The sequence below is a fragment of the Schistocerca gregaria genome, chromosome 8 (genome assembly GCF_023897955.1).
Source record: "Schistocerca gregaria isolate iqSchGreg1 chromosome 8, iqSchGreg1.2, whole genome shotgun sequence".
Taxonomy (NCBI): domain Eukaryota; kingdom Metazoa; phylum Arthropoda; class Insecta; order Orthoptera; family Acrididae; genus Schistocerca; species Schistocerca gregaria.
The window spans coordinates 121,317,619-121,341,841 of NC_064927.1; the positions used below are offsets into that span (position 1 = coordinate 121,317,619).

Sequence of the window (24,223 nt, forward strand, 5' to 3'; positions counted from 1 at the left end):
TTGTACTTACAGGGACGATGGAGTCATAAAAAGTTGCATGCTGCTGCTTGATGTATGTCCTCTCCACTACATATTATATTTACACTGACTCCTCAAAGATGTTTTCATGTCACAGATATGCTTGCTTCCATTGGATACAAAGATAATAGAATAAATGGTTTCTACACAAATATGTTTTCCTTTTTTAAAAAGTTAGGAATGGGTTGCATCCCATTCATATTAAACAAATAATACAATGAAAAATAAAAACGTATTTGTGTAGAAACCATTTAATCTTTTGTCTGAAGTGACAGTGTAAACGTAATGTACAGTGGAGAGGACATACAAAATGGCTCTGAGCACTATGAGACTTAACATCTGAGGTCATCAGTCCCCTAGAACTTAGAACTACTTAAACCTAAATAACCTAACGACATCAGACACATCCATGCCCGAGGCAGGATTCGAACATTCGACCGTAGCGGTCGCGCGGTTCCAGACTGAAGCACCTAGAACCGCTCGGCCACATCAGCCTGCAGAGGACATACATCAGGCAGCACTATGCAGACTCTTTATGACTCTACCGTCCCTGTAAATACAATTCACTGATAGAAATCCATGTCTTAACCAGAAAAGTGCCTTTTCTAAATAAAAAATTCTTATTATTAGAAAAAGACGCAACACAACCTGCACTGTCCTTGGTCTGCTGCTGTGAAAAGACTCTTCACCAACACCAGCCATGTAAATAAACAATTCCCCACCTGAAGGTGATGGTGTGTATCATCGAAACGCGTAGTGACAAACTAAACAAGTGACTGACGCATGAACTGTTTTATTTGTTCTTATCAACTGTCGCAAATGTCATAATGCCCTCCATTACGTAACGAAATAGTCCACTTTCTCTGCACACAAACGAGTCCATTTCCATCGTAACTTTTTTATCATGTAACAACTAAGGAAGAATGGCTGCAAATATTAAGACTTTTTGTCAATTGGTTTACTGAAAACCCTAGGTCCTTAAACTTCCTGGCAGAGACTCGAACTCGGGACCGGTACACAGTTTTAATCTGCTAGGAAGTTCATATCAGCGCACACTCCGCTGCAGAGTGAAAAATCTCATTCTGGGAACCCTAGGTTCCGTTGCATTGCCGCAATTTACCTGATCAGATATACACATTAGCATATACACTCCTGGAAATGGAAAAAAGAACACATTGACACCGGTGTGTCAGAACCACCATAGTTGCTCCGGACACTGCGAGAGGGCTGTACAAGCAATGATCACACGCACGGCGCAGCGGACACACCGGGAACCTCGGTGTTGGCTGTCGAATGGCGCTAGCTGCGCAGCATTTGTGCACCGCCGCCGTCAGTGTCAGCCAGTTTGCCGTGGCATACGGAGCTCCATCGCAGTCTTTAACGCTGGTAGCATGCCGCGACAGCGTGGACGTGAACCGTATGTGCAGTTGACGGACTTTGAGCGAGGGTGTATAGTGGGCATGCGGGAGGCCGGGTGAACGTACCGCCGAATTGCTCAACACGTGGGGCGTGAGGTCTCCACAGTACATCGATGTTGTCGCCAGTGGTCGGCGGAAGGTGCACGTGCCCGTCGACCTGGGACCGGACCGCAGCGACGCACGGATGCACGCCAAGACCGTAGGATCCTATGCAGTGCCGTAGGGGACCGCACCGCCACTTCCCAGCAAATTAGGGACACTGTTGCTCCTGGGGTATCGGCGAGGACCATTCGCAACCGTCTCCATGAAGGTGGGCTACGGTCCCACACACCGTTAGGCCGTCTTCCGCTCACGCCCCAACATCGTGCAGCCCGCCTCCAGTGGTGTCGCGACAGGCGTGAATGGAGGGACGAATGGAGACGTGTCGTCTTCAGCGATGAGAGTCGCTTCTGCTTTGGTGACAATGATGGTCGTATGCGTGTTTGGCTCCGTGCAGGTGAGCGCCACAATCAGGACTGCATACGACCGAGGCACACAGGGCCAACACCCGGCATCGTGGTGTGGGGAGCGATCTCCTACACTGGCCGTACACCTCTGGTGATCGTTGAGGGGACACTGAATAGTGCACTGTACATCCAAACCGTCATCGAACCCATCGTTCTACCATTCCTAGACCGGCAAGGGAACTTGCTGTTCCAACAGGACAATGCACGTCCGCATGTATCCCGTGCCACCCAACGTGCTCTAGAAGGTGTAAGTCAACTACCCTGGCCAGCAAGATCTCCGGATCTGTCCCCCCTTGAGCATGTTTGGGACTGGATGAAGCGTCGTCTCACGCGGTCTGCACGTCCAGCACGAACGCTGGTCCAACTGAGGCGCCAGGTGGAAATGGCATGGCAAGCCGTTCCACAGGACTACATCCAGCATCTCTACGATCGTCTCCATGGGAGAATAGCAGCGTGCATTGCTGCGAAAGGTGGATATACACTGTACTAGTGCCGACATTGTGCATGCTCTGTTGCCTGTGTCTATGTGCCTGTGGTTCTGTCAGTGTGATCATGTGATGTATCTGACCGCAGGAATGTGTCAATAAAGTTTCCCCTTCCTGGGACAGTGAATTCACGGTGTTCTTATTTCAATTTCCAGAAGTGTATATACCTGCCAGCACCCGTTTACTTGTGGTAAGTGCCTATGGGACCAAACTGCTGAGGTCATCGGTCCCTCGGCTTACACACTACTTAAACTAACTTACGCTAAGGACAACGCCGGCCGTGGTGGCCGAGCGGTTCTAGGCGACCACTACGGTCGCAGGTTCGAATCCTGCCTCGGGCATGGATGTGTGTGATGTCCTTAGGTTAGTTAGGTTTAAGTAGTTCTAAGTTCTAGGGGACTGATGACCTCTGAAGTTAAGTTCCTTAGTGCTCAGAGCCATTTGAACCATAGCCGTGTGCGAGTATAGAACACAGTTGAGGTAAAATATATGCTTTTGTATTTTGACTTCCTGTTTATTATGCAGCGCTCGAAACTGGTAGTGTTCAATAAAGAAAAATTTTAAAATATTCCATGATTGAACGATGCCTTTCTTCATTGTCATTAATTTGACACATTAAGTTCGTTGTGTTTTGTACCACGACATTGTATAAGAATGGATGTAACCGTTGAAAATATCATACACAAACATATTATACAGTAAATGAATGATACTGTGAACCCCAGTTGTATATTCGAACCCCCCCACCCTCCCCCCGCCCTCGCGGGGCAACTTCACAAACTTCACAAGAACGTTTTTGTAGGAAACTTTTGTGGACAAGGATAGATAAACGAAAAAATAACATAAATAAAAAAAAATCGGGTTTAGAACAGCGGCCGCAAAAGTGAGAGCCCGCGACGCTAGCCACTCTGCCACCACTTCTGGTGTGATTAACGCGCGCTAAATAAAGACGTCTAAATTACATCGAGAACGTTGACTGTTGTTTTCTCATGGTCGAGTATCTGCGAATAAGGCGAGACACGTGTTTGCTTGTTTTTACTCTTCATCAATTGAGAGGAGATTCTGGGAAATCGGGTTATGGGACTCTCCCTGTTGCCGGCCGGGGTGGCCGAGTGGTTCTAGGCGCTACAGTCTGGAACCGCGCGACCGCTACGGTTGCAGGTTCGAATCCTGCCTCGCACATGGGCGTGTGTGACGTCCTTAGATTAGTTAGGTTTCAGTAGTTCCAAGTTATAGTGGACTGACGACCTCAGTAGTTAAGTCCCATAGTGCTCAGAGCCATTTGAACCATTTTTTTTGCTGAGGACAACACACAAACCCATGCCCGAGCAATGACAAATAACTCCAGGGACAATATAACGCAGTGAATTCGTAAAACTCTGAAAAATCGCAAGTGAAAATACCAGTTTCCGACAAGTAGTAGCAATCACTGTGACCGGGCAGTAACAGTTTAGCCCCCGTCCCTAGCGGACAGCATTACAGTGCCTTACAGGTAAGTGAGCAAGCAGGCTGCAGGTGCCGGCGCTGCCGTGAGCAACCCCTGGGCCGACCACGCCCCTCCAACTCCGTGACCGGCCAGTGTGCTGGCGGCCCGCGGCCACCACGAACCTCGCGCAGATAGCATCTGGCGGCGGCTCGTTCTCACACGGGGAGGCGGCTACCCCAGGCTGTCCGGCCTCGCCGCCTCCGAAAAAGGCCTGATTGCCGCCCAAATCCCGGCAAATGCCCGCCTGGCCGCTCCGGATCCTGCACTTAGGCTGTTAGCGCTCCAGCCGGAACGGGCAGTACCTGTCTGTCTGTCTGTCGCACTAGGCGTCAGTCACCCCTCCCCCCCACCCCCCTCCCCCCCTCCACCGTCTCACTGCGAGACCAACACAGCACGACCGCGCTGCGCGAACGGTCATTTCGTGTTTCTTAACGCTCCAGCCATCTGAGAACCACGCCAGTTCGGATCGTGTTCGTTTCTTCTGGTCTTTATCCTTCTCCAGAATTCGTTCATTTCCGTGCTTGGCAAGATTCTTCGCTCATCTGTCCACGATGTTTTTGTCCTGGGTCTAATTCTGTGCTGGAAACCTATGACAGCGTAAATTTTTGATCTGTTTTCCGTATGCTATGTCCTACAGAAGGTACAGAACACAGCCTGCACAGAAGAGCGCCGAACTGCCTACAACTCAGGCGCAGTTTAATTAAGGTTAAGCTGCAAACGAAGGTGCATACGACAAGGACTATGTTACGCATCCGACTTATTTGACAGAAACAGTTCAGAAGTGGGCATCCATCTACCGAACATGGATACAAGCAGACACACAGCACCATTCAAAGATAGTACGTCAGTACCTCAAGGATATTACCTCAACATAAGACCGTATCTCAGCAAATGTCTTACTTCGCTTGGTTAGTTGATTCGATGACAGCCGGCCGTTGTGGCCCAGCGGTTCTTGGCGTTTCAGTCACGAACCGCGCAACCGCTACGGTCGCAGGTTCGAATCCTGCCTCGGGCATGGATGTGTGTGATGCCCTTACGTTAGTTAGGTTTCAGTAGTTCTACGTTATAGGGGACTGATGACCTCAGATGGTAAGTCACATAGTGCTCAGAGCCATTTGAATCATTTGATGCGATGACAGCGAGGTCATCGGTACCATCGGATTAGGGAAGGATGGGGAAGGAAGTCAGCCCGGACCTTTCAAAGGAACCATCCCGGCATTTGCTCGAAGCGATTCAGGAAAATCACGGTAAACCTAAATCAGGATGTCTGGACGCGGGTTTGAGTCGTCATCCTCCCAATTTAACGTATAAGTGAACCATCTCGCTTGGTCGAGTGACTTAAAAGTCATGTACAGTCGCCGCTAAGAAGAGCCAAACTGAACATTATCTCAGTGACGTTAGTAATCGTTCACTCGATATAGGGCTGTACCACGTTCGAAGACAGATCCGTGCAGGTTAACAGTGAATTGTACTGCCATGCACAGTCTTCATACTCCAATCATCTGGTGTAAGACTTTTGCTAATAAAACATTGTTAACTGTTGCTAATCTGTGTTGCCATCGATTTTTGTCATAGCTGTTGCGGAAGTATAACTGGCCCTGTGACAAAGCTGTATAGTTGCTGCGTGTAAGCATGCCATCTCGTAGCAGCAACTACTTACGGTGGTACGGGGTTCTCTTCCTGCCACGTTTATACCTTTGGCACCAAGTATATCTCTTAAGCACGGCAGTGTATTCTTATTTCTCCTAGATCCCGTAACACCTCTCGAGTCCCACGTACTTTGGTCCTCTTGAACACAAGGAACTGTACTATCTGATGTCTCCACCTCCGCTAGTCCATTCTGAGAGTGTATCTGAAGAACACGCTCCTTCTTTTCCTGGCAGTGTCCGAGATTCTCTCTATTCTGGGTGTATAGCTTTTCACCAGCTCGTCTTCTGCATTGACGCCCTCTTCGAGATCTCAGTTTGCTCCTGGGAAGGCTTCGTTCCACTTGCTCTAGCTCCTTACGAGGTTCAGCCTGGAAGGCTTCAGGGTGGACCATTATCTGGTAATGCCCCAATTTTGCATTGCTCTTAGATTCTTTTTCCTGTACATGTCTAACGCACGACAACCCAGATAGCTTTCGAAACATTTAATATTCTTATCCGGTTGTTTGAAATGGAGTTCTGGTAAAAGAAATAGGATACTAGAAATCTTTAACGAGCGACAGCAAAGCGTATTGTTTATCCACAGACTACCACAATCGCTAAAGCGACCACCTCCAAGTCACGGACTAACATTACAACATTTTAAGGGAAGTTTCCAGAATGAGAATTTCACTCTGCAGCGGAGTGTGTGCCGATATGAAACTTCCTGGCAGATTAAAACTGTGTGCCGGACCGTCACTCGAACTCGGGACCTTTGCCTTTCGCGGGCAAGTGCTCTACCATCTGAGCTACCAAGGGCACCAATCACGCCCGGTACCCACAGCTTTACATCTGCCAGTATCTCGTTTCATTTTAAGGGAAGGTTCCCTAACTTCAAATACACTACTGTCCATTAAAATTGCTACACCAAGAAGAAATGCAGATGATAAACGGGTATTCATTGGACAAATATATTATACTAGAACTGACATGTGATTACATTTTCACGCAATTTGGGTGTATACATCCTGAGAAATTAGGACCCAGAACAACAACCTCTGACCGTAATAACGGCCTTGATACGATAGGGCATTGACCAGACGTTTTCTGTTGGTGAGAGATCTGGAGAATGTGCTGGCCACGGCAGCAGTCGAACATTTTCTGTATCCAGAAAGGCCCGTACAGGACCTGCAACATGCGGTCGTGCATCATCCTGCTGAAATGTAGGGTTTCGCAGGGATCGAATGAAGGATAGAGCCACGGGTCGTAACACATCTGAAAAGTAACGTTCCACTGCTCAAAGCGCAGTCAGTGCGAACAAGAGGTGACCGAGACGTGTAACCAATGGCACCCCATAACATCAAGCCTGGTGATACGCCAGTATGGCGATGACGAATTCATGCTTCCAATGTGCGTTCACCGCGATGTCGCCAAACACGGATTCGACCCCAGGCACCACTCTTGATGAACTGTGATATCGTGTTGAAGCTGAATGGGCAGCTGTACCTGTACACGTCATCCAAGCTATGTTTGACTCAATGCCCAGGCGTATCAAGGCCGTTATTACGGCCAGAGGTGGTTTTACTCGGTACTGATTTCTCAGGATCTATGCACCCAAATTGCGTGAAAATGTAATCAAATGTCAGTTCTAGTATAATATATTTGTCCAATGAATACCCGTTTATCATCTGCATTTCTTGTTGGTGTAGCAATTTTATAGGGCCAGTAGCGTAATACGCTTTATGTTTCAGATCACTGCCATAAAGGCTATTATCACAAAAGCCTCCTTCCTCAGTGTGTGAGGGTCTTAGACCTGCATGAAAACATGCACGAGGACTGGCGCACAATTTCCTGCGAGTGAAACATCAGGCGTCCCCGCAATCTCCCAGAAACACTAAACGCTGCTGATGTTAATTGAGAATGACTGCAGCGAAATGAGGCATTTCCGTGCTCTGCTTTGTCAACGGCACCGGAACGCTTTCAATAAGGAAACATTGCGTACGTCTCCTAAAATAAACGCCTCGCACAAAACATCAGTCACCGCCCTCAAAGGACTGGTCCCTTTGGAACGATGTAGTTGGTGCAGAACTGATGGTCGCGAAAACATCACAACCGACAGAGACCGCAGAAGTGTGTCAATGAAAAGCGGCTTCAGGTCCGACATGAACTACTGCTGTCAGTGAATGCAGTTTGCGAGAGATCATTGCAAAGGCAACTGCCTGTAATGGATTTTGGAGTGAGGGACCGGTATGCAGTTGAGATCTGGAGTCGAGTGCCTAGCGAAACGCCACTGCTCTTAGCGTCACATGAAACTGCACGTCTTCAAAGGGCCAACAAAAAATTGGATAGACTCTGACTGCAGGCCTGTATTGTGATTCGATGAGCTACCACTTTGTCTTTTCAAGTGGTGGAAGGCTGTGAGTGCACAGACGCCCAAATAAGTCGTTCAACGCACAGGGTGAGGAGCATATACTTCCGGCCGGAGGTGGTTCTCTGATTGTTTGGACGTCGGCCCAGTCATTCATGTAACCGAGTACATGAACCAAGGTGTTAATTTTAGAATTATTGGCTCTTTCTTTTACATCTTCATGACGAGTACTCTTGCGGATTCCTACACTCACAGAGATGCCTCCTCGTTTGATAAACACTCTGGCGTCCTTTAGCACTTCATATGGCCCGCTGAGTGACACGATCTCATTCCCCAAGAACGTGTCTGTCTGATGTAACGTGACAATTAGCAACTCCGCAGTTTGGTACTTCAAGTAAATAATAAGTGTCTTCAACTGGTTACGGCATACCACAAATAAAAGAAAGAAATTTTTGAGTCTCTACCTAGAGGAATTCAGCTCGTTTTCAATGCTAGAGGCAGTGGTAATGGTTTTAGTGTGATGTCTCCTGCGTGTGTGGTGGGAGGGGGGGCTCTTGTAACTAATTTTTTCCCCAGTGGGCTCACAATGATCACGGAAAGTGAGGAAAGGCCGCGGATTTTCACGAAAAGCTCGATACAGTTCGGCGTACGGAGCGCCATGGTCGGAAGTTTGAGATTTTCGATGTTGGTGTTCCCGAAAGCAAGATGAGCTTTTTGAGGTGGTGGCGTTCTGATACTAAAAACCAGTGTCATCTCGCCTGTAAAACAGGTTTACAGTCGACGGAGCTGGCCCGAGTTAATAAGATGGGCGTAATTGCGTGCACGGGCCAGAAATAAATACGGGCCCGCGACAAGTTCCCCGTCAACGCTAAACGAAACCCGGGGCCCCCGTCTGGTCTGGCTATTTGCCGGCCGTGCGCCCTGAAATGCCGATCCCCTCAGAAACGGGCGCTGCCGGTTTCGGCCGGGCAGACCAGCACATAGCTGACAATTTGTGGTCGGAACTTCGCAGCAGGAATAGGAAAACTCGTTCCGCACGCGGAAGGAGACTGGAATTTGGCTCTGGCTGGGAATAAATTTCAGCGGGCGTTCCTTCCATAGCTATAAAAGGAGCGCGTAAAAGCAGGCAAAGTAGAGGGGATCAGGGAAAAGAGTGACTCTGGCGCAGAGCTTGCAGGACAGGTAGTAGGGCCCGCTCCGCAAAACACACACACACACACATTGTAAGAGGTTGGGGTTGAAGGGGGAAACGGATAAAGAAAATGAAAAATCAAATACAAGGGGTAGTCATCACCTGGACAAAATAAAGTTACGTAATTACCATTTAGTTTTCTTTTGCGGCTGTTTGCCAGAAATCCTGGTCGACTTTGAAATCCCGGAGCTGTAGTACCATGGTACACCGCTAGAGGTGCCAAAACAAAACAGTACGACCCATTGATAAAACGCAACAGGGCCTATCGTGGGGGTATTTGGCATATGAAGGGGAACAATACGGGAAGAATCAATTTCGACCAAACTAAGTGCTTACTTAGGAATATTAGAATGAACTGCACTTTATAATTTGTATGCCATAATTATACTTTTTAAAAACTTGCAAATGAACCATGTTTATATTTACGCTATTAGACACTTTTCAGTCCATTTCCTATGTACTATAAGGTTGGGATAAACAAGGAACCGGACGACGGCGGGTAAACGGCTATTATTGCCCACAAAAGTGGTTGCCGCAATCAGTTTGTACGCAAGACATTACGTGTCGTTCTCATTATGGTGAAGATACCTATTTGTGGCTTTCTCAGACGTGATAAAGTATTGTTTCGTGGGTGGCAGTGTTGGCAAAGTTACGCCACGAAAGCCCAAGAGGCCGTGGAAGCTGCTTAACACGAGAACATCGCAGCGCTAAGTTCTCTAGTTAGCGAGGTTTTACTGATGCAACCTGAGTCCAGGAAGACGAAGTGCAATTTCCGACGCTAGCAGTCCGTGTAGAAACCACGCAGGCGGCAGAGCCGTATGTATGACCCGTGACACGCATGCTCTGCCAAGTTACTGCCATTTCTACTGGGAGCGGATGCCCTACAACACACGTTCTGAAAAAACAGTTTTACGTGCTATGGACTGTGTAATTCAATGATATTCTCTCCTATTCGTCGGGAACGAAGCGAGTACGAGCAATGGTTAAAATCTGCCCTATCTCCCAACTGCTGCGATTCTTATTTTGGTTCTATTCTGATTTTAGCTAAATCACGTGTTATTTACTTGTACACTGCCACTACCAATTTTTTCGCTCGTACTTGTTTGTAGAGGCTAAAATACTGTCTCTACACACTTCGCTATCGATGCCACATGTAATTTTAAGAAATACATATTTACTGCCGAGGGATAAGTTGCGTATAACGTTCCTGTATGACAGTTAAATGTTGCCGAAAAAGCAACTGTCGCAAACCAGTTTAAGATTTGATGATAAAATCTTCTGAGTTTGAACAGTGTTCAGCTATCCATGGACACCAGTCAACAACAATTAACAACATTTTAAATTTTTTGTGGTGGCCGTATAGCGCAACCCCCTCCCTCTCTTACCCCAGGTTGTAACTGGTTCTTCAAAGACGTTGACTGCTAGCTTTAACGGCTGAAAATTGCAGCCTCACGTTTGTGACCAAGGTCTCCATTTCACTACGTTCAAATCTCCGCAAAAAACAGTCAGGAGTTTCTTCGACGCAATGCAAACTTAAAACAACTTTATTAATTATAATACGCCCTTTCACGTGAGTACTCTTTAGTATACGAGATCTTTGTCTGACGGCAATATCGTCATTTTCTCTCAATATTTTGTCTGGCGCTCTGCCTCTGTGTCATAAAGTTTTCAAGACGAAAAAGGAAAAAAAGGCGTAAGTGGAAAATATCGTCGCTTAGCCCAACGCCTCGTACGTTACAAAGGTGTTTTATTTGTGCTCTGGAGACGCCCGTCTTAACGGATATACAATTGTCAGCAATCTTACGCCCCTCCACATAAATCTCGAACTCGTTCCAGTCGGTTACGTTCAAATTTTCGCAAAAACCAGCGAGTCTTGAAAAGTGAAGTGATGGCGCAAGTTGTGACGAGGGGAAATTGGTGAGTGCTGCGCTGCGCTCCGTCGAAGAAGCCGGTAGACGGACGGGTGTCCGCCCTGCTTACAAACGGTGCTCGTTTGTTATCGCGCGCAGCGGCTGCAGCCTCTAATGGACGGTGGAGAACCGACAAAAAACAGGCGATGCCAGTCACGGCTCTGAACGCGGCCTGCATCTCGACTCACACACAGACACACGTGATGAAAGGGGAGGTGTAGGGGTAGGGGGAATGGTGGAGAGGAGACATACACCTTCGACTGCCCCTTCTTCAGCGTCTGTACGGTTTGCTTCATAAAGCGTGGCGGCACAAAAAGAAGAGTGGTGGGGGAAATAAGTGAGTTACTAATGGGGCGCGTGGAGTGACTGTGAAATCTACAACGCGGCGCGCTGTTGTCGGACAGGATTAATTAAGAACGGCGCTTTGGACGCGTAAGATATTGCCGCGGGTGTGGCCCGGGCCTAAAAAGACAAGGCGGAGGCGTCGGCGATGGCGACGTCGACGGCGATATTTTACGACATCGGCGGGCGGTCGCGGTCCGCCGAGTTCTCACGGTGTTGCTGGGCAGCCTCCGTCTGCGAGAGACGGGCCCACATGGTTAGACAGGACCACACAGCCGCAGCCCTGGAAACGTGGCGCAGCCGAAGCCCGCGCGAGACACACGTCAATTAGGTAAATAATGGACTGGCGTGGCTTCAGAGGCGCTGCTTCTGAAATATCGTGCACGTCTCACGCTTTTAGTAGTGCATTAGGACAATGCAGCGTCCAACTAGTAAGGGTTCAAAAATGGTTCAAATGGCTCTGAGCACTATGGGACTTAGAACTAATTAAACCAAACTAACCTACGGACATCACACACATCCATGACCGAGGCAGGACTCGAACCTGCAACCGTAGCGGTCGCGCGGTTCCAGACTAAATCGCATAGAACCTCTCGGCCACCACGGCCGGCCCTCTCTCTTTTTATCACGTTACCTTTGAAATGTAATATGCGCGAAATAATATCATTAGTATTGAAAAAATAAAATTAAAACAGAATGAGCGAGAGTCCCTCTCTTGATCGCTAACCACATGACAGCTGCCATCTCGTGCTCAGGGTCGCAACGCACCAGTACATCATTGGCGTGTAAAAGTTCTCTTGAGACTCCCTCCAAATCGACCTTGCGCATTACGTTGCCCTAATGGTTCTGTTAAAAGCGTACAGAGTTTGAAGTAAATCAGTGATCTGAACGTCGTGCCCTCCTGTCACTGTACATGTACGGAAGTGTCGAAGTTTCTCTCGGGGTGACTGTGCTATGAGCAGCCTCTTCACCGGCGACTGCCGACGGTCACCAGCAAGGCCGCTGACAAGTGCTCGAGCTGGCACCTAAAATGCCCAATGCCTGTATGGTATAGGCGATGGACTACCCACCCCAACTGCCTGGCCGTCATCAAATGCATTCACTTGGTGTATCTCGGCTATTCTACACCCGACTGTCACGTCGGCGGCCAATACATCGTATGAACACTTCCGAGTGAGTGGCACATCTAACTATTCCATTATCTATGGCAAAAATCCGTCTCTGTCTCATCGACGGCGGCAGTCTCTGACATACTCAGGGGTGTATGACGGCCCATATACACCCACTATCATAATGAGCAAACCATTTCGAAGTACAAGACGGAAGAGTATCACTTATCAGGGCTTTCCCGTTCCACTTTTATACGGAGCGCTGAAAGAATAACCACTTAAATGCATCCGTCCATCTTGTATTTAGTCTAATCACCCCGTTCGGAGTCCGTACTTTACCTATGCTTAGGGGGATAATAGTACATTTCTCGACTACTCACTTGTTGCTATTTTCAGAGACTTACGAGTGAAAAGCAGGCTTTCGCGTGTTAGAATGCATCTGTCTTCATGCGTCTGACAGTTCACGTTTATAAGTGTTTCCATAACGCCCTCTCGTGGGTCGAAAATCTTGTGACCATCGGTGCTTCCATTCGTTGTATATGACCAATAAGCCCCTTTTGTCCTGTATAACGTGGATCTCACGCACGTAAGTAACATTCTAGGATGGATCGCACTAACGTTTTTTAAGAAATCTCCTTTATTTTCCCAACACCCTACCACTGAACCGAAGGGTGTCACCTGCTTTACCTATGACTGAGTCTGTGTGGTCATTCTATTTCATATCCATACAGGATCTTTTTTTTTTACCCAGGTACTTGTAAGAGTTCACTGATTCCAATTCTGACTCACGATGCTGCAGTCATCAGTCATCGTTAACCTTATACGATTGCAAAGTAGTGCAGAGAATGGCAACTTATTTTAAATGTTTAGAAATGTAAGACATTTCACTTCAGGAAACAAAACAAAAAAGTTATTATCCCATGACTGAACCGTCAGTGAGTCAGAACTGGAATCAGTCAACTCATATAAGTAACTGCGTACAAAAACCTGTACGGATATGAAATAGGAAGATCACACAAACTCAGTCGTAAGTAACGCAGGTGGCCCACCTCGGTTCAGTAGAAGAGTATCAAGATAAAAGTAGATAGATTGCAGCTTTTTCCTTATTGTAATTCTTTATAGATCATTGTTTCTTCCGAAAAGAGTCTGCGGTTATTATTAAAATTGTCCACCTGATCTTTATAAACGTACAACATGAAGAGTCAAATACAATTCCATCCGATACACTTGAAATTACCTACACATTTTTCGATGATTCTTTGTCTAAGATAATATGATGCGTTCTTCCGACCGAGAAATCCTCAAGTCAATCACCATTTTAGTTTTGAAACCCCCTTACGATCGTACTTTAATTCAAATGGTTCAAATGGCTCTGAGCACTATGGGACTTAACATCTGAGGTCATCAGTCCCCTAGACTTAGAACTACTTAAACCTAACTAACCTAAGGGCATCATACACATCCACGCCCGAGGCAGGATTCGAACCTACGACCGTAGCAGCAGCGCGGTTCCGCACTGAAGCGCCTAGAAACGCTCGGTCACAGCGGCCGGAGTACTTTAATAAGCATTGGAGCAGTAGGGGCTAAATGCATATGGGGGTGTGGCAAATTAGATCGACACCCCCAGGAGGTACCACTCTCACAGCGTCACGGTAGCGCACATGATGTATACGACATGGAGAGTATTCTATGGAAAGCTGAAGCGGTCGTGAGTCGTACTCGGTTAGCGCGACTGGTAGCGCGCTGACAGGCAAACACAGTGAGCCGGTTCGATTCTCAGCCAGGCATACAGTTTTAACTAGGCTCTACGACTGAACCGTCAGTACCTTATACAAAGTATAAGGTAGAGCTCATTCATAGAAGCAATGTGGAGAAAAGAACATTATACAAAGATATTGACGAAATCAAGTTGACTGAGGGCAGTTAAGAGAAAAACCGTATATCAAAGTGAGATTCGAAAGGAATATATTTTCGCAAGTCTTCTATTGAAATAAAATAATAGTGTGTGACGAAAGGGGCGCTTGTCACCAACGCTTTCCAACGATTTTAAGCATGTAATGCAATAAAATTGACACACAGCGTGACAAATGGGAGGAAGCATAAAAGTAGAAGTAGAAATGATGAACACAATTAAGCATGCATACAATGAAGGAGAGTTGACTGACTTAGAGTGATTTATGGGGGACAGGGCCCTGAAAAGGAAAAAGAGCACGGAATTTAGATAAATGTAGCAAAGACTGAAATCAGCAAACATGAAAATTCCATTAAGAAGGAGAGACTCTGGAAAAGTAAAATCTTTTAGGTGCTTAGTATTGTGACATCTGCGTGGAAGAAATAAGCAGACCCATATAAAACTTACGAAATCATCTTGAATAAATTTCCTTTAATTTACGTCTATGGTCACAAACTTTTTGTTCACATATTACCGGTTTCGGCCTATAATGACCATCTTCAGATATATGTTTTATAAAAACAGTGTCCTAATGTACTGCAGCCATAATGACATCGTCAAATGTTAAATACGAGTGCTACTGACAACATGGCTCGTGCACATGCTGTGATTTATATATATATATTTGACGATGCTGGTGCTGATTTTGCATTTAACATTTGACGATAAAACACAGATCAGAAGATGGTCATTATAGACCGAAGCTGGTAATCTGTGACCATAGACGTAAGTTGATGGAAATTTATTCTATATACGGGTCACTGTTTTATTCGCGACAATGTCGCAGCCTGGGAAATCATCTTGATTAGGATACATTGTGAAGAAACTGCCTGGGACGAAGAATCATCGAAAGTAATATTTCAGGAAGGAGAGGCAGGTGGAGAGGAAATTGAAACGAAATTAACGAAGGCAGAAGTTAGCAGCAGATTAAGGAGAAGGGTGTCGGGCAGAGAAGTGGCTAGTGTCCGGCAGATACCTGCCTTAAGACAGCTGAAGAAGAGAAGAGAGGATCTTGACACACAGGGGACGCGTCTTCTAGTTGTACTGAGGAAACGCACTACTTCTCGAAACGAACTAGCCCTGCGGCTAGAAGGCTCGTATTGTCGCACGCAGCTTCCTGGCTAGGCTGCGATAAGGGAGTACCCAGTCGAGGGTCGCGCTGCCCTGAAACAAGGCCGCCATTCACGACCGTGTATAGCTCAGCAGGGAGACTCACGGGGACGGGCGACAGCCGCTGTTCACGCTACCCAGCCTGAGGTCACACGATACGACAGCACACGGTCTCTCCGTCTGACGTTTTACTCCAATAGGCAGGGCAGCACCCAGACTGAATAAGTGTGGGAACCACTTCAGAAGTTGGCTTAACCGTGTGACGGCTGTGCGAGTGTCAGGCAAAAATACAAAGGCAAGGAGCTCAGTCCCAGATTGGCCTTTGGATAATTTCTGGCGCTTCGCCCGTGTTCATCCTCTACAAATGCTTTCTGCGTATCAAAAGAGAAACATCAAGACGGGTTCCCAGCTGAATACAGCGCCGCTTCCCCACAACGGTTTAGGCGAGTCGCCTCTCTCGTCAGACAAAAGCAACGGAAAACGCGAAACGTCAAATAGAAAATAAAACACTTTTTAATTTCCAGATACTGAACAGTATTATTGATACACATAGTATTTACATTTAACTACAAGACATTTAGCACTTTCGTTGAAATTTTAATATATCACGAAAAAATGCATTTTCGTGCGATTAGTACCTGAAAATAAAAAAATGTAATTTATTTACTATTTCTTGATTAAAATATCAATTTGGTAACGTTAACAGAATTCAAATAAAAGAAAAAAGTGATACTAACGAGATTCAGGTCCGAAAGTTCGCGATTACAAGCCTAGAACACTATGCACTCTGCAACTGACGACCCTGTTACAATACTCTAAATGTTTGACGCTCTTATAAAACAGATTTTTTTTATTGCACGTCTAGATTCCTTTACTTTTTTTTTAAAGGACCGTTTCCGTTGCACATGAACCAGCGTCAGATGTGATTTTCTCTCTTACCCGTCCAACAAAATTTAAATGCTGCGTCACTAGACACTATTTTATCTTGTGGTTTAGCATCTAAATTTTTCTGGTAAGTGGAACGGGTTATTCGTCTAACCGATGGAATCAGATCTGACGATCGTTCATGTGCTACCGAAACCGATAATTTTAAACAACTGAAGCAATTTAAAGAGACAATAAAAAAGTTTCTTACACAACAAGTCAGATTTTCGCCGCGGACAACAAGTCAATTTATTGCGACCTCAATGCTTGATGGCTCTAGACAGAATTGGAAATCGACCTTTTCGAGTCTTTTTAGCTGTGTGTTCTACTGTTTTAGTAAACTGATTTCCGGGCAGTGATCTTCACATACGGCGTGTCTGAAGGGGTCGAAGAGGATCATCCAACTAGGCCCCATTGCAAGTAATTATCCCATAGGCCGTGTTACTTTATGAACATATTGCATTGAAAAGAAAATGTTACATTTGATGATATCTTTGCAACTGAGAGGGGGAGACATTAATCGGATAAGTAAAAGAAGTTGCGGAGGATGTAGTAGTTAAGTAGAGGTAGATAGATTAGCACAGTACAGGAAGAGATGAAGCGTAGCATTAAATCAGTGGAGAGAGCGACGCAAGTGGGCGGCGGCAGGAGCAGACAAAGCGCGGCTTTACCTCCGCGAGCAGGGCGTCGATGTCCTTGTAGTCGGCGCCCACGCACGGCTTGCGGGCGAGCGCGCGCCTCTCCAGCTCCTCCCACGGCACGGCCTCCGCCGCCGCCGCCCTGCGCCCCGGAGGCCTCCTGGGGGCGGCGGTGCCTGCCCCCGGGGGCGTCGTCGTCTTGGAGGCGGCCCCCGCGCGGCCACCTCGCACCGCAGCCGCCGCCGGGGGCTTTCTGGCGGGCGGCGTCACCTTGGCTCGCGGAGCCGCCTTCTGGTCCGGCCCACCCCTGGTCCGCGGACTCGCCCTCTTGGTCACGTCCTCCGAGGAGAGCTGCTGGCCCTTCTTCGGCGACACGTCCTCCGTGGAGCTCTGGCGGCTGTTGCGCCGCGCGCCATTCCTGCCGCTCAAGTTCTCCGACGACAGCCGGCCGTTGACACCCTTCGTCACTCTAGCCGCCGGGTCCTCCGACGAAGAAACGCTGCCGCTGCGAGACTGTCCATTTCTGGTGTCCTCCGAAGACTCGACGCTCTTGCGCCTGACGTCTTTGGTCAGTGGGCCGTCATCTCCGTTCGCCACTTTAGCGTCCTCTCCCCCGACATCAGAGGAGAGACTGCCGCTCTTCTCCTTCATGTACTTCAGCACTCCTCGCGGTGGCTGCTGCTTATATCTGCCCTTCACCACCCTCGCTTCCACTTCACCTTGCTTGTGGTCCTTCCTCTGGACAGACACCTTCCTGACAACTCCAGTTTTCCTTCCCTCTTCCACTTTGATCTTCTGAGGAGAGGATTTCTTCTCTGGCGCCGGGAGCTTCTGCTGTGGAGGCGGCGCATTCTCCCCTTCGTCCAGTACCGTGCTGGCCATCTCCGTCACTTGCTCTGTGGGCGTCACTTCCACCCGGATCCTGAGCGCTTCGGCCGGCACCTTCTCCTCCCCGTCCATCACCAGCTGGTCCACGAAGGGCTGTTTCTCGCTGCGCACAGTGACCACCTGATCGGCAGTTTCCTCCAGCACCATCTGCTCCGCATACTGTTTAGCGTCGCCTCCCCCGACCTGCTCCGCGCTGTCCGTCTCGTCCCGGTCGGGGAGATCGTCGGCAGAGTGGTGCGCTGCCCCGCCGCCGAGGATGTCCGTCAGGTCCTCCGCGGACAGGTTGAGGAAGTTCTCGCCGGCCAGCCTGTTGCCCACCGCTTCGCTGTGCCCCTTCACGTCGTACTCGGTGGCCGGCGAGTGGCGCCCGTTCCGGGCCCTCATGGCGCCCTTGTCGAGGCAGGCCCTCGAGCCCTTGTCCAGGATGTCGGACGGCTTGGCGCGGCACCAGCCCTTGATGTTCTGCACGAGGCTCTCGGACGAGTGGTGCGCCGAGGCGGCGGCGTCCCTGGCCCTGGCCAGCACCGGCGTGCCGGCGCCCCGCGGCCGCTCCTTCCCTTCCGACGTCCGCACCATGACTGCGGCGTGGCCGCCGACGTGCTCGCTGACCCGCTGGTTTCTCTTCTTTCTCCTGGCGCTGAGCCGCGTGCCGTCAGCTGACCGGGCCAGACCGGTGCCCGGCGGTGGGGGGACGTCTTCGCACTCGTCCTCGCGGTCGCCGGCGCCCGCCTTGGCGGCAGACGCGAGCGTCGCGGCGGCGTGCAGCCGGTTGGACGCCTCGGCGCCGATACCCCCTCCCCCTCCACGGTCTCCCTGGCTCTCTAGCGAGCAGCGGCGCAGCTTCTCGATGCCGGCGCCGTGCGCCTCGCCCGTGCACGCTTTGTGCAGCTGCTGGCGCTTGCTGCGCGGTGTCGACTGCGAATGGGAGTCGATGTCCGGACCGCCGCGGAGCGAGTTCTCGAAGGCGCGCAGTTGCAACATTTTCCCGTGCCGCTCGACCTGCTCGCGCCTACGCGCTTTTATCCTCTATTACAGTCACTCCACCTCACACTTTACTACTGTGCATAACTCTTCACTCACAAGAAGCCTCTCATTATTAATTAGCGACACTATCACAATCCAAACATCTATCACTCCGAGTTGCCAAACCAGCCTCCACGAAACGACGAAATTCAGTTTCCACCACGCAGCCGTACTACAAGCGTAAACTCTGCGCACACAGGAACATCATAAGGCACCAAATTCAGGAGACGAAAACAGAAAATTGTTTCGCTAGAACCAAGAATATTCACATCAACATGTATCACAGGTGCACCAGTCTTGAAGCCAGAATTAGGAGTCGTATCTTGGTTCAGTTTGCACAACAAACTCTCATATTACAAGTTTATACCTTTCTATTGTTTCTCATTTGTCATAATAGATCGCAACACTCCTTAATTATGAGACAAAACAAAAAGATTTTCTCACTAGAACCAAGTACTCACACCTCTGTACATACTGCACATACGCTAATCTCCTATCTCCACTCGAAGATTACATTTCACCCGAGAGCCGAAAACCACGCATGGCCACTGAAAATGTTCCCTTACATTCGTTACACGTCGCCAAATTCACGAGACGTAACCAGGAAAAGTTATCACGAAAACTAAGAATCAGTACCTCAATATACAGCGCAGGTATACCAATTTTGAGGCAAGTATTAATAATACTAATGGAAGTTTTGATTCTCGCATGGATTATCAAACTAAATATACTCCCTGCAAATGCTACCTCATATGTCGTAATGCAGTGTGAGACTCCAAATTCAGGAGGCGAAACCACAAAATTGTCTCACTATCTCAACATATATCGTACGCAAACAAATCTCGAAGCCAGTGTTAGGAGACGAAGTGGAGATAAATTTTTACCACACACTCGTATTACAAAAGAAAAATCCTGCAAAATTTTGCCACACGTCCTAATACATTGCAAGGCTCTAAATTTATGAGACGAAACTAGAAAATTGCATCAATAACCAAGAATCCCCACTTCAACACATAGGGCTTAAACCAATTTCGAGGAAAGTATTAGAGGACGAATGCAAATATCATTGGTGTAAACGTTTCTCAAAAGTCAAATACAACGCTTCAAATAAAAGAGGAAAATCCGAAAAAGTCACCGGAGCCAAAAACGTCCACCATAACTGACAGGCATTCATAAAAGCGTAGAAAGTTGTTGTCCACGCAGTATTTTGTTACAAGTCTATTTTTTCCTGTCCGATTGATGGCCACTGTCAAGAACGACTCTGTAGTTAATGTTGAAACTAATGCAATATGTAATACGACAACTCAGCAAATACAGAAAATCTTATTTCATGCACTCAGTAACTTCGACTGACGATGGCTTCTAAAACAGCTAGCGTGAACCAAAATCTCGTCTCGCATTCGGAATCACATCCTGTGGAAGTAATTGTTGAAAAAATTGTTCATTTATGGTTCGTTACAGCGGAAAATGTACGCCATGCCTTAAACCGAAAAAAAACTATCTTGGCGACAGAAAGGACCCACATCGACAATAGGGGACGTCCACAACAGCGGAGAAAGTAATATGTTGTCTTTCTACTGACGCGTTATTTTGTCTCCATCAAGTGCAGCGGGGAGAAACAGGGAACAACATGAAAAAAGTATTTAGCAATATAATTATGCTGAGTGCAACTCGATTGTTAATTTCTTGCAATTAGTCTCAGTTTCACTATGAGAAAAAATGCAGGGGAACCTGAATTTATTGCCTTTCGGGTTAGCATTATCTACAACTGCCGACCAGTTAGCACGCACCTAGATTAAGTCGTTTCCAGCATCATGTGGAAAGAATTTAAAAACGTTGTTACAACTTCAAATGAAAGGGCCAGCTAGACAGTTGACAAAGTAACGCTGTGTCTGAACTATGCACTCAAATTAACAGTCTTTTTCTGTTGTTACGTTTTCTTATTTCTCGACAAGTCTAACAAGCACACAATTTCGAATAGCAGTGATGTAAATTCATTGCTACGAGACAGTTTGGACTTTTGCTCGCCGGCGTCCAAGTTCGTGAGCGTCCAGTTATTCATCAATTAATGCTCGTAATCGGCTCAAATGACTGTCGACCTCCACAGTGCACCGGTCACGATACATTTACCTTGCGGTAAACAGCTAATGAGTCACAATTAGGCGACCACGGCCCGAAGCGTATGCAAGGCCCTCGGAAGACCTCCAGCACAAAAAACAGAAATACTTTCGTCGGGACTGCGCGAAGTATTGCAGTTTCTAAGAAGTAACGAGCTTCATCACCCAAGTCGTGCTGCGCTCTCGTTACAGAAGCTCAGGCATAAAATTAAACTGTAAGCGTCGCCGGCACGGAAAAACCGCGCGGTAATTACTTCCAAGGGTCTTGCAGCGAAAACGGGTGCGGTTGGGAGGAGAATAAAAAAAGGACGAATGAACTGAGCTGTCCTCCCTTCGTGGGTCAACGTCCACGCTTTTGTGGCGCGTAAAAAGAGTAACTGATTGAGTTGGCGACCAACTTTGAAAAGAGCTATTGCACTGATAAAGTGCCCACCACTATGGCGTGTTGAACAGATGTAATTTCACGCCCTCCACAGACCTTACCAGCTGGCGAACACACTGGATACACTGCGTGAAATCGTAATAACGATGCTATTCCTATACGCTAGATGTATTGCGCTTATCGGAGCAGCGTTGCTCACGTAAGTCAGTTAGTTTCGTGTGTTAGGTGGAGTTCCAACAGGATGCAAATACCGTGGTTGGTGATGTTCGCAGCGCCAAGAGGATACGCAATTCGATGCTTTGCTTGTTCGTCAAACACACGGCTACAAGATCGTTGACTGCACAAACGGAATCAGAGCAAAGCGCTACGCCAACCAACGAAGGCGCCAGACAGACGTATAGCTGCAGAGTGTTCCTGCATGCACGATCAGGAGTATATCCCTTGTTGTGATTCAGCCGTTTGGAATATTGCCGGAGCGCTGTTCTTGGCACGAATTCCAGAAGTCCATGGGCCAGGGTCTAGGACGGCCGGTCAAACACAACCCACTTGGTTCACATCCAAAGGCAGGCGTCCTCAGCTGTTTAACGGCAGTCACGAACCGATGTACACACACCTGGTGATTCTTCAGCTCCGTCACGTGGGCAGCGTCAGGTGAAATCGAATTCACTGTCACTGAATATCTCTCTCGTGTTCAGCGATGCTCTCTCCGTTGCCCCAGATAGAGTGTAGAGTACAGGAAACGATATTTCTTCTGGGATAAATGTCGACGATACGGAGCAGAAGGATACTTCACTAATGTTGCCACAGAGGAGACAAACGTGCTCTTCGATAACGTCTGGAACAAATTCGCTATGCGATAAGGTAACCAGCAAATTTCCACTGTGGCAGATAGATGGAACAAGTCAGATTTGTGTTATATGTTCCTAATGTACACTAATTTTCCCAGAGACCACAGTTCTCAGCACGATAATATAGAACGGACCACAGCGATTTCAAAAGTCGTGGGAACTAAATATGATGGTCAAATCACACAGAAACGCCGTATAAACAGCCGCGTGAAATGGGTATCGTAATATACTACAGTACCGAGGTATGCAATTATTTTACACACAAAAAACACAGTTCCCTAGTGGCGAATTCTTAATATGGTGGTAAAATCAAATGAAGAAAACGACGCGTGAAAAGCACGTTAATACTAAGGTGATACGGAGTACAGTTTAACTTTTAACACGACACAGTTGCCGCCATTGCGAAGCAGGCACTGGCAAATATTAAACAGGATTGTCAATTATAGAAATAGCGGAATCAGAAAATGTTGAAAGACGAACGTTTTTTTCGTATAACTGGTATCTGGAAGGTGGCCGGATTGCTCAATATTTTTGTGGGATGTGGCCACTTCTTGTATTACGCCGTAGTCCGGTTTGAATGGTTGCGATGAATATCCCTGCTAACACGGTCGTAGCTGAGTGTGTCATTGGCTAACGGCCCGGGAATTTCCAGCTGAAAGTGTTTCGATGAGTACACACTGAATAGTGTCTTTGGCTAATTGGTGGCAACTGCGTCCAGTTGAAGGCGTGCTGATGAACACCCGCGATCAAGTTCGAAGCTGGACAGCGTCTTCGCCAATTAGTAGGTGGCAGTTCCGAAGCGAAGCGGATTCGTCGGCGCGACCCGATCGGACTGTTAGCGTTCGAGTTGTGACGTAAGCGGCGGCCAGTGGAGGCGCTGTCGCACGGAGACAGCGACGGCCGCGTCCTGGCGACTGGGCGGCGCGCGGCCTACTGGAGAACTGCTGGAGGAGGAGGCGGCGGCTGCGGCGGAGGCCGCGGTGGCGCTACCGGCGGCGGCTGGAATGCCGCGGCGCGCTTCCCACACGCACCGGCACGCACTCGCACGTGCCGCCCCACGTGCGACCCTGTGTGCTGGGACGGGAGGGAGGAAGACAGAGGGGAGAGGGGAGATGGCGAGAGAAGAAAAGACAGCGAGGAAGTGAGTGGAGGACGACACACGCGGCAGTACAGCGGCCGCACTCTGCAAAACCACTCTTGCTGCCTGCGGCTTGTCCCACTGTCGCTCTCGGCGAGGCGAAAGCGCTCTACTCGGCACGCAGCTGGCAACTGCGAATCGTCTGCACAGTGGCCAACATCCTCCGTACGTCTTCCTTCTTAAACACCACCAGTAGAGGGGCCGACAAATCAATGTACCAAAAACATCGAAAATTTGATCAACCACAAAGTGTTCATACATCGATATCATAGTATCGAAATTCCTATGTATATCTCTGGTAGATCGGACTTTCATACTTTCGTACTTTTGTGTCTTTCACTCCAGCCTATGATAACAAAAATATTTTGGCTTCAGTCTATTGATGTTGGTCAATGGTGACCATGTCGAGATCTGAAGGAATTGCGGAAAGAAAATACTGGGTGATTATGATTAAAAGTCAAGCTACAGGGGTAAAATGTGGGCTGCAATAAGGTATAACGGCGAAAATTGGTAGCTGTTCTAACGCATCAATGCGGAACCGATTTATGACGGAAAAAAATTATTTCCAATTTTGTCCACTAAGTGCAGACCTGGCTCTATGAATACAAGAAGGACGTGTACAAATGTTTCCATATTGAATGAATTAGGATCGGGCACAAAAGATCAAACACGTGAGAAAGGCATAATGTTTATGTTCTTAATCCTCAAGGTAGGAGACGAGGTACTGACAGAAGTAAAGCTGTGA

General features: G+C 47.9%; 1 protein-coding gene across 2 annotated transcripts in view; it reads right to left on the bottom strand.

Annotated features, from left to right (window-relative positions):
• Window positions 1–24,223, bottom strand: part of LOC126284715 (unconventional myosin-XVIIIa) — a 1,203,577-nt gene that overhangs the window by 321,169 nt on the left and 858,185 nt on the right. Inside the window, exon 1 of one of the 2 annotated variants that reach the window (XM_049983846.1) lies at window positions 17,116–23,277. The exons of the other annotated variant lie outside the window; for it this stretch is intronic. Within the exon in view, the coding sequence (XP_049839803.1) occupies window positions 17,116–18,951 (1,836 nt within the window). The 5' untranslated portion in view covers window positions 18,952–23,277. Of the gene's footprint in view, window positions 1–17,115; window positions 23,278–24,223 lie in introns of those variants that run through there. 2 annotated transcript variants of the gene reach the window in all.